Here is a 10,966-nt window from a genome sequence, read left to right as displayed (position 1 = left end):
CTTCAGAACATATTTGATTCCTTTCGAATAATTTTGGCCATGCACTAATCGGTTCGTTCGGCGAATAGAAGGGTATTCGAACTGCTATTCGAAATTTCCGAATATTCAAACACTTGCCATTCAGTGTTCACTGTTCAGTGACAAGGCCAGTGACATATTGGGAGAAAAGGAAAAACAGCATTCAGCTGTATTTATATTGAGTTAGTCTGGTTATTCTTAATAAGGTCGGCAAATTATCTGAACACAGTGTCGCGTACGTGTAGCGCAGGATAATTGGAGATCACGATAGGATGCCTTTGCACTGAAAAGTGCTGAGTTCAGTTTATTAAGATGAAGAATGTCATTCTAAAGAGCTGTGCCTCCGTCAAAGAGCCCTCAAATCATACAGGCCTCAAGATACCGCTGACATCCAGCATATGGATCGTGCAAGTCATCTGCGCTCGTTGTGCGTGTTCATATACCTTTCGTGCCGGAGCAGTCGTCGTGTGTCCCGGACGGACAAGGAAGCGGCCCATTATTTCTTTAGCGGTCCCCGCACTCACGCAGCGAGAGCCTGCGATGGGCAGCGTTATGCAGGACGTGCATGCGGCCTGGGGCCTTGGTGGGGAAACGAAGCCGCCCCTTCAGCGTGACGGTTGAAGGAGCCGATAGGGGAATAGGTGAGAGTATATGCATAAAGCTGGCTGGCTTCCCCGCGCTGATTATCGAAACGAAAGCAAAGGTTCTTGAGAGGAGTTCTGCTCGCGCACGAAAGATAAGGAAGAGAAAGCTCACTGCACTACCGCTGCGCTTTCTTCGGCAGTTTTCTGTAATCTTCCGCTCCTCATCCCAGGAAAGGGAAACACCATTTTGAAAGCTTCTTCGAATCTGATTGCGCTGTAAGAATGTATATGAGCGAAAATTGTTGTTTGTTTGTGGGGTTTAACGTCCCAAAGCAACTCAGGCTATGAGAGACGCCGTAGTGGAGGACTCCGGAAATTTCGACCACCTGGGGTTCTTTAACGTGCATTGACATCGCACAGCACACGGGCGCCTTGCTTTTCGCCTCCATCGAAAAGCTGCCGCCGAGGCCGGGATTCGATCCCGCGTCCTTGGGAACAGTAGTCGAGCGCCGTAACCACTGCGCCACCCCGGCGGGGTTATGAGCGAAAATCGACGCCGGTTAAGCGGGGGTCACTGTGCTACGCAGCTCGAAAGATTTTTTTTTTTTTACTATCAGACTGCCACAGGCGCTATTAGGTTTCCTTGAGTATAGAAAACTACGACGACAATAATGGGGCAACTTGACTGTCTATTAATACAGTTATAACTCTAAAGCAGTTGTTTGCGCTTGAGATTAATTTCAAGGCCTAAGCAATTTTCGAAAGAGCGCCGGTTTGAGTGATTCACTGTTGAGCTCAGAGCAGTCCTGCGCGACTATAGCACCGGTGGCAGCACAGAGAAAAATTCCGTGATGGAGTCAGTGGTCTGACGGGAAATCAAGTTCATACGGAAGCGCGACCGGCACAAGCACACTTTTGTGCTTCAGTGGACGCGGCTGTGGCGATAAGAAAAGACAGAACGAAATAATGTTGCCGCAGTAACCAAATTAAGTCAAATTTTATTTGTTGACTGCTGTCCGACTCCGAGATCCCCCGAGTGTGACGGTCGCTTTTCGCTCCATCTTCTGAGTTCTCACTCCTAAACCTCGCGTGCTTGGGTTCCCCACTGCGTCACGCGTACGCTATAACCAGCATCAGGGCTCTCTTTAATGGGAGCGTTCGCGGTTGTCGCGTGTTGCTAAGAGTGGGCAATTATGCTTGCTGGGAGAAGGCGAGTAAAGGAAGCCGAGACTCAGCGTCTGGCACTATATAAACAGTACGTTTTTTACTTTAATTGACGAAGCACAAGAATTTATATGCTACATGACGCAGACGCCTATAGTTAGAAGTACAAGAACAGAAGATGGTTCGCATAAATAAAATGTACACAGGCAGGATTGCACACGCACAAAAAAAAAAAATAAAATAAAGAAGGCGCTTAAAGGCAATTTACACAAATCGAAAGTGAAACGCGCAGTGCAACTGTAACGATGCACGCAATTAACCCCAAAGCGACGAAGCTCGCTGTATAGTAGGATAGAAAGTTAAAGAAACGGCATTTGCTAACACGCCGCATGATACGCGGCGTGTGCATTACTCCTCGGAACAGTATAAACAAAACCATTTTTTTTAATATCTGACTACATTAAACAAGCCAGAGGTATCAAAATATTCTAGCTTATAATTTGCCCTGATGGTTAGCTTTATATCTGATGGTTACTATAGCAAAAACCGTCACATCGGCAGCTCGCGTACCTGCACATTACGCGCCTTCAATACAAAAGCGTAATTTGAAAATGTCATCAATGTTAAATAGAAGCAAAAAGAGAAGAGCCTGCAGCACGGACAAAGCTCAAAAGCCTTTTTTTTTTTCTAGCAAAAAAAGAAAAGTTGACAGTTGCATCAACGGCACATTACTGTCAGTATATGGTGGTACCTTGTTGAGCCCCGCCGCTGTGGTGCAGTGGTTAGGCGCTCGAGTACTGTGCCCAAGGATGAAGGCGAAATGGGGCTACGGCGGTGAGTTTGCTATTTAGCTAAATACTGTGATCAACTTTTTCACTTTTTTATTTTGGAGGTCTCTTGCACTTAACATTGGACCTCATCGCCCCAATAGTAAGCCAAGAAAAATATTTTCTTAAGAAAGCTTCTTAAGAAAATATTTTCTTAGAGAGAGAATCACAAGTCGGTGCCTTGTCGGATCAACGCTAGCTTATCGTGCCGTTTGTCCGATTCCAGGCCAGGAACATGGGGAGGGCTGAGGAAACCAGGAGTATTAAACATCGACGGGACATAAAAAGAGACAGTGTTCCAAGTTCGCATATAAAGGGAGGAGCATTTGGGGCAAGAGGGGTCTGAACGGAGGCGAGACGCGCAGGGGTGAGGAGTGTCTGGATTTTGCGAAGGATGTGTGATTCAAGCGCGGTAAGGTCGGGTGGGCAGTAGTTACAACTTACACATTGGTGAGGTACAGCCTGAACTACTTGTAACTGTTCCGGATGGTGCGTTTATAGTCTAATATTAGCCTCAGGACTCGTACTGACCGAGAGGATTCGTCGGCGCCCGGTACTGAATGTCGCGGGCTACCTGACTAGCTAAGCCATTTCCGACAATCCCTGTATTGACCAGGAATCCACCGAATAGTGACGGTTGCTGGACATAGAAGTGACAGTGCTTCTTCTAGACCCTCTCTCAAGCCTTGGGTAGTATACTTTTCTGAATAGAACGGGGAGCAACCTGTGAGTCAGTGTAAAGAACATAATTGGTACGCTCGCGTACTCTGCAGAACGCGTGAGAAAATTTCGAACTCTAAAAGCGTACTCGGTAATAGTATAAAGAAATAGTAAAATAGTTAAAAAAGAGAAGAGACTATAAGAGTAGGGGCACAGGCTCACAGCGCAGTGCTTGGGTCTATTGTAGAATGAAGGAGTTCCATTCTTTAAATTACATTCAGAGAGGAAAGGGAAAAAGGCTTGAATTGCTGCCTCGCATGCTTACTCGTAAAAAACAAAACAAAACAAAACAAAAAAAAAAACGAAAGAAAGGAACGCCGCTGGTCTAGGAAGCCCGAATGGAGGGCCGCAAATCGAAAAGGCGGTGCTCACACAGAGCGAATGAAGTTCGGCTGGACGTTAACCGCGCATAGAAGGGCTGTCGAGCATGGAACCATCAGAAGGAGTAAGTCCGCGTGGATATACCCACAGGCCTACAATCGGGCCATTTCCGGTTTTATCGCCGACCGTGGACTCCCTTTTCCTTTCTCGTGGAGGTGTGCGCTCACGCAGAAGGGCGCGTGCGGGGAGATGTTTGGCTGCCTGGCCGTGCTGCGAAAGTCACGAGCGGGCCCTGCCCCTCCTACTACGGCGTCCTTGGCGGAGAAAGCTGGCCAGGGGCGGCCGCGGAATGTTCGTCGCTGAGGGCGCCCCGGCCGCTGGCCCTCAGATCGAGTGTCGTCCCCCTCACCCCCACCCCGCTGTGCCGTGCGCTGTGCAGCTCTGCTGGGGCCTCCGCCGGGTCACGACCGCTGAGGCGGATCTGGCCAAAATGACAATTCTGAGCGGCGACAACGCAGCCTGGGAAGCGGGCGACAGTTGTTTGCTTGGACCGCAGTGCCAGGGCAGTTCTGGTGTGCCACGCGAGCACTCGGCATCAAGGCGGCCAGCATACGCCGCAACTCTCTGCGCGACCGCTGCCTGCCGGTGGTGGTGCCGCGGACGACGCAAGCTCCACCATTGGCCGCACTCCCAGGGGCCGTCTCCTAGCTGACTCGTTGCGCAACGGAGCGCGGCGAGCGGCGTAAAACAAAGAGGGAAAACAAAGCGGCCGAGCGAGAAAGCGCCTCCTCGCCCGCCGAGATCTCGGATACCGGAGAGATCCCGCCGCGGGTGGGACGGCCATTACTTTTCCCACCGGCCTCGTCGGATGCAACGTCGGGGCGCTGTGTGGGAACCGCGGCCGTCTGCGATCGGAACCCGCAGCTGCCGCCCGTGAGACGCTGCGGCCGAATGGAGGGTCGAAGTTCGAAGCGGGGCGCGCCGCTGTGCGAAAGTCCCGGGCAAGGCCGCTGGTTGAAACGGCTCACGGAAGACCGACCTCCCCGGATAGGAAAACACACCGGGACTCGGTGCCAAGAGTGGTTGCTTTTCAAGTTGGCAACTAATTCCTTCAGAGTGACGCATACTGGCGAGAGGAGAAAGCGGCGGAAAGTAATTGGACATTGGCACGTCGGGCGTGCAGGACTTCGCGAATGTTGCCATACTGGCCGCTTATTTGCCTCTTTCTTCTACTTGCGTCTATTGACTTCAGATATATTGTAATCGAGGTGGCTTCCCCGTAGCTATGGTTCACCTTCATTGTCATTTTTCTCGCTGAGAACTGCGAATTCGCTGACACTGAATAGCATCATCAATGCGACTGTCCGAGTTTATTATTCTGCGTTCCCGTAGCGGGCACTTCCTTCCCTCTATGCTGCCCGCGCTACTCACGACTGTGCATTCTTATTTGCGCATTCTTATGAAATCATTCTATTAAATTTTTCATGATCGGTTTCGCTCCCCTGGATAAGCAGGGCAGTGGTCCCCGAGTCATAACTTTATTTTTTCTTATTCGTGGTTTGGACAAATCGCTTAATTACTATCCCGCGTAGTGGTGAAGGTGCGACATCTTGAACTCTTGACTATATCCAGCTATGTTCACTTCAATAGCGACCTCCGTCCGCGAATATCCCCAGGGCGACAATGCAACGGAGCGCGGCGACAACGAGCGGCGCAAAACGAAAGAGGGAAAACAACGGGATTTGCGTAATGATACTCGCTGAGCTCAAACTGGCATATCGTACGACAGAAAGCAGAGAAATAAACCGGACAAGGCTTCTCAAAATTGCATGATAAGTATTCCACTCAAAGAAGCAAGCTACTGCACAACAAAAAAAGAGAAAAGAAAAAAGTGGCTGCACAAGGAGGTTATCCCCAAGAAAGAACGTAGAAAAAAGCCCTAGCGTGAGTAAAAATAATTCGAGGACACATTGGCGACTAAAGCGATGAAAGGCGAAAGCCTGAGTGCTGCATTCTGCTACGCGACTGTTGCGCATGTAGCGATGAATGCTGCTACGAGTAAAGCGAGCGACTACTCTTTCACATTCTGCGAGTGCATTTATTCAGTGAATTCTGCTTGGCAGATACAAGATCGCGCTTCTTGCATCTTCCCAGTTCTACGTTTACTGTTGTGCGGTTGATTTTACCGGGTGCGCGATATTAATGAGTAATTATTTAATTAATTACGCAACTTTCACTAATCAATAATTATTAAGTAATCAGTAATCAACGATTAGACATTGATTAGTAATAAGTAATTAATTAGTACATAGTAATTATTACTTATAATTAGTACTCACTAATTAATTACTCAGTGCGTGTATTATATGGCCATATGTCAATCAATGATCAATTACTAATTAATTACTCAATTATTAATTAGTAATTGATCATTGATTGACATATGGCCATATAATGCACACATTCGCACATACTGTGGTAGTGCTCTGTGATTGGCCGAGACCTCCATGACTTCATTCCGTCTCGACCAATCAGAGCTGCCACAAAAGCGAAACACTTTTGCTGACGACAACGATGAGGCAATAAAGGGTTTCGCCTTAAAAAAAGTGCGAAGCTATTCAGGGGCCTTCAGCGTGGACAGTAATGGAACAGTGCGTGTTACATTCTGTAAGTGGGCAAGTTTCTCTCACGGTGGTTTCTCTATACTTTATAGTAAGGAAACGACGCCTCGCCTCTTTATTTACAACCCAAAGAAAAAGCTATGCGTCAGATTTCAAGACCTGGTCCTGGAACGAAGTTACAGTGAGCCACGCACGCAGACGTCAGACGGGTGCCGTAATTTGGTGTGAGCGAGCATGAGAACCTATGGAAACTATCGAGATGCCCGTAGAATCCGAACATACCGCATTGTTCGCGCTTGTGTTATCGTGTGTGATCGAGTGAGAGCGAGCCGACTTATGCTGTGCGAGGAGACACCGTAGGCGACCCGGACGACAAGTGCTAGCGCACGCAGAAAAGAAATGGCCGTGAATGGGGAGACAACTGCAATCCAGTTTGAGCAGCAAGATCCGCATTTATTCGCAAAATTAGCACAGTTTTTTTGTTTGTTTTAATAGGTTTTAAAAATTGGCATTCGTTCGGGAATAATTTTGGAGGCGCTTTAGTATTCGAGCGTTGAGCAAGTAAACCTACTTCATTATCCTTTATTCTTGAGTACATAGTCCAGGTAAAACTCACATCATCCTCAACCGTGCGCGGTGCTACAGTGGTTAGAGCGCGCGACTGTTGCGCCCAAGGATGCTGGATGAAATCCCGGCCGCGACGGATGGGCGAAAAACAATGTCCCCTTGTGTTGTGCCAGGGCAGATCACGTTCAAGAACCCCAGGTGGTCAACATTTCCGGAGCCCTCCACTACGGCGTATCTCATAGCCAGAGTCCCTTTGGGACCCTAAACTAACTACATCATCTTCCCCCTCACTTCGCAGTCCCACCAACAGGGTGTCTCTTTCCTATCATTCCAGCTGTTAGGTCAGAAAGGGGATGTTAGTACGCGAGTACTTTTCTGGGTTGCTAGCAAGAGAAAGCTGCCGAGATACAGTTACTCAGTCAAATTTTCAGTCCGAAAATGAGTGAGATAACTCATTCACTCAAAGTCACCTAAGCAGGGCCACATTATGCTGAAGCGAATATCTATCAGGCGTGGACGACATCAATATAGTACATTCGTATCTGCGTAGTTAAGTAATCTCAATCAATGATCATGTATCGATCAATCGGCTGCAAACTTTTTCCCTGTACTTTTAAAGAGCGTGTCAGTTTCCCCAACCAATTCTACTATTACTCCACAGTATTTCCTCCTTTCCTCTCTAAAGACGAAACAAAAGAATTCATTTTATCGCTCACTGTAATCACCGGACTTGATTTAGGACTGACGTCCCTGGCCGCACGAAAGCAATAATAAGCTACGGTATAGCCGCTGTGCAGCACCCAGATAGTTGTGGGTATGGCGGACGCCTTCACCCTCATTACCTGTTCGACTTACATGAAGCAGTTGTGCATAACGGTCCGTCAGCGCTGACTCAAACTGGATTTCTTTTCTTGCGAGCTGTTTTAAACTTGTCCCACTATACATCTCAACTTGACGTCAAGTTGAGATTTTATTTCTTTAACCCCTGTCGCCAAGCGAGTTTCAACATTTAGGCCACAAACCTTGCTAAAAGAAGCCCGTAAATATTAGCGATAAATTAAAGCTATTGTATTCTTCGCTACATTGTGTGGCTTCAAGACAATTTTTATGCGGCTTAGCATAAAGCAAAAATGCTAAGATGTTTTGTTAGACCGACGTTCACGCTGGTGTGAGCGGACTCGATTTCTGTTGCAAACAGACGACCTTTCCGTGCGGCTTTTGTCATTTCGATTGCACATATTTTTCTTTTTAATTTTCGTCGCCCATTTTGTTTTCCCATGGTCTCCCGCAGCAACCGAAGGCAACCGATCGCCGGCCGCGCCTCCGAGCGTTTCTCTAAAACGGCGGCCGCCGCGCCGTTGCCCGGGCGCGCAACGACGCTATGACGCAAGCAATGCCCTCTCCTTGGCGGCGAGAGGCCAACGCCAGCGCCGCCAGCGCCGCCGCTCGCCCAGGTGGCTCAGTAGTCGCAATTCCGAAAGTCGTTCGCAGTTTGAAGTTTGAACGGAGCGACCGGTATAACGTGCGGTGCGGCGTCGACGATGGAGACTCGTGATCGGGTGTGAGGACTCCGTGCTCGCAAAGCGCAACATCGGCTGCGCACGACGAGGCATGATCTGAGGAGGAGGACGGTCAGCGCACCTTCGCGATGAGGCATCGTCCGGCCTGGGCGTCGGCAGTCCTACTATGCTGGATCATGTGCGGCAATCTTGGCGGCGGCCGGCCCGTCGAGATCAGAGAGAGGCAGGTGTTCAACTTGTCCGGCAGTCCATATCGGATGACGCGCGACATTGTCGTCGAAGACGCCGGTGAACTGGTCATCGAGCCTGGCGTGGAGCTTCGCTTTGCCCCTGGCGTGGGTATCCTCGTCAATGGAGTACTCAAAGCCCAGGTATGCATTTCCTTCTCTGGCGCGGCACTACGCGAGGTCTCCCTCGGCGAGCGATCGCGATAGGCTCTTATCAGTGGCGCGCACGTGAAACGAGCTGCTGGGAGACCTCTGCGCCTTTCCTGTTGGTCGTTACTTTGTCCCGTAATTTCTTGGTAATGTTTGGCGTTTTCGGTTTTCCTTTATCTAATTCCCCGCGATGTGACATCGCTCTTTCCTGCGGGAATGAACGCTAGGTGAGCGCTCCTTCTCGAGAGGAAAGTTATCCGCACGCGCTGCGAACGAGATTGCTGTGTAACCTTGGTGAGATTAACCGGTCGCAGAGAAGCATTTGAAGCATGCGGGCTGTCCGAGTTCAAAGCGCTTGGAAACTGGTATTCAAATTTCGCGCCACCGCAAGCAAATGCATTTCTCTCTGGGTACAGGTCGCGGGGCCTTAGTAGAAATTGTAGAATTAGTAGGAAAGCCATTGAGATGATGAAGCCTTAAAGGCTGTTTAAGTGTGAACTTCACGCATATGGTTTATAAGCACGCCGAGACGCGATTTCCGTTAAGAACGTACATCGTCGGTTCAGCTGCGCCGCCCCTTCCCTAGTTACCTCACCGCGCTGGGTAACCATGCATAATCAGCCCTTGACCTCATCGTCATGTGCACAGCCGACTGCCTCCACACGCATTCCGCGGGCCTCGCGCGAGCAATCCGCGCGTAGACAAGTAATGCGGCACGCGGTGGCCGTAGACCAAAAGCCTTGCACTTCAGGCGACCACTGACTAACAGGCGGTGGTGGCACACTGGCGGCTCGTAGTCACAAGCTTAATTAGTTGCGGTTGAAAGCCTGGATGTCGTTTAGGAGTCATGGATCGTTTGGTTCTTGCTGTTAACAGCAGTTATCGCCGAAGCGTGTTTTCGCTCTCAAAAGGAGTGCACTATCTCGTGGGAATATCAGTGCCAAGTTCTACGGGCGCAGTCAGTCTCTCGCCAGGGGGTTTACTCCATTGGATAGGTGTGGGTTGTAGATGCCGTAGAGCGCTGTCATCACAGCTGTCCGCCCTGCTGTTTTCAAGGACGCAGTCGGCGGACTCCGTATGCATTAACGTGCCTCCCGCGGAGTCTACAAGGTGTGCACGCCCTACGAGGTAGATGCGACCTCGCGCGCGCACCCAGCGAGGAGCGAATGGGCAGGGTGAATGCGGCGGTTCGCGCCCGGGTGTTTGGCCGCCGCCGGACTGGACTGCATGGTGGGCGGTGATGCACCGGGATGAGCGTTCATAAGGCCGCTCTCAGATCAGGAATAGCGATCGGACGGGGCGTTCCTCGGCTGGCGCCTGCTCAGGCCGTGGAAGCAGGGGCGGCGTGCCGCGCTGTCGCTGGCTGCGAGCGTCTCAAACTGGTTTGGGGAGCTGCGAGCTTCCTCGGAGCCCGTTGCCCTCCATAGGCTGCGCCCGGCCGCTCGCCGCTGCTCGATCGCTGTCGGGGCCCCAGGCCCCGGTGGAAGCACGTTCATGCCGTGACCCCTTGACGACGCCAATGCCCGAAACAACACGAACTGCTCTCCTGTCAAGGGCTGCTCCGGTGTTGGCGCGTCGACGACTGGTCGCTCGCTTTGTTCGCTGGGCGCACATCTTACGCAGCCTGGAGGCGTCACGTGAACTCTGACCAGGCACCGAACCCCTGCGTACTGGAAGACCTTTTGGTGAAGTTTTGCGAGGAGCACGTAAAGATCCTTTGGCTGCGTCATTAAAGAAGTGTTATGGTTAGCTAGCTCGTTTTGCCAGGTCACTGAGAATGACTTCTAAGGGTCGTCATGCTTTGTTAAGTCGTTGGTGTATGCCGAGTTCGAAACTCACTTTTTTTGGCTGTAGTTTTACACCCATGTAAAATTTCTCGTGAAGCCTTTAGCGTCCTTTGATGCACTCTAAAACCAGAGTCAGGGATGACCCAGCTAATACCCGTCACCTTTTTCTTGATTTGATTGCAAACTCCCTCGGCTCGCATTTTTGTCGTCCTAGTTTGGCGCAGTGCTCAAAAACATCTCAAAAAGAGTTCGATAGCCGCGGTCACATTAGGCATAAAACTGTGGGAGGAATGCGGTTTTGTAACGGGCGAGGCACTTGCACGCGGTGGTCGCAGCCCACAAGCCTCGTAGTACTTCAGGCGAACGGTTTGAAACATGTAGTGGTCTGCAAGCCAGCTGCAGTGCGTGGGAATAGCACGCGAAACCCTCTAGAAGATTCCGCATCTTGCGGCTCTATATA

The 10,966-nt window shown here is 50.3% G+C and overlaps 1 protein-coding gene across 2 annotated transcripts in view; it reads left to right on the top strand.

Moving 5' to 3' along the window:
- The first annotated feature begins 8,272 nt into the window (after positions 1-8,272).
- Positions 8,273-10,966, top strand: part of bark (C-type lectin domain-containing protein bark beetle) — a 109,520-nt gene continuing 106,826 nt past the window's right edge. Inside the window, exon 1 of one of the 2 annotated variants that reach the window (XM_084590109.1) lies at positions 8,273-8,713. In XM_084590109.1, coding sequence (XP_084446235.1) covers positions 8,471-8,713 — 243 coding nt within the window. In that variant the 5' untranslated portion in view covers positions 8,273-8,470. The remainder of the gene's footprint in view (positions 8,714-10,966) is intronic. The other variant, XM_084590108.1, reaches the window with a different exon arrangement.

The sequence above is a fragment of the Amblyomma maculatum genome, chromosome 1, assembly GCF_055883805.1.
Source record: "Amblyomma maculatum isolate TAMU_Amacu chromosome 1, ASM5588380v1, whole genome shotgun sequence".
Lineage (NCBI taxonomy): Eukaryota > Metazoa > Arthropoda > Arachnida > Ixodida > Ixodidae > Amblyomma > Amblyomma maculatum.
Note: the sequence above shows the minus strand (reverse complement) of the source record. Positions and strands in the feature narration are given on the sequence as shown.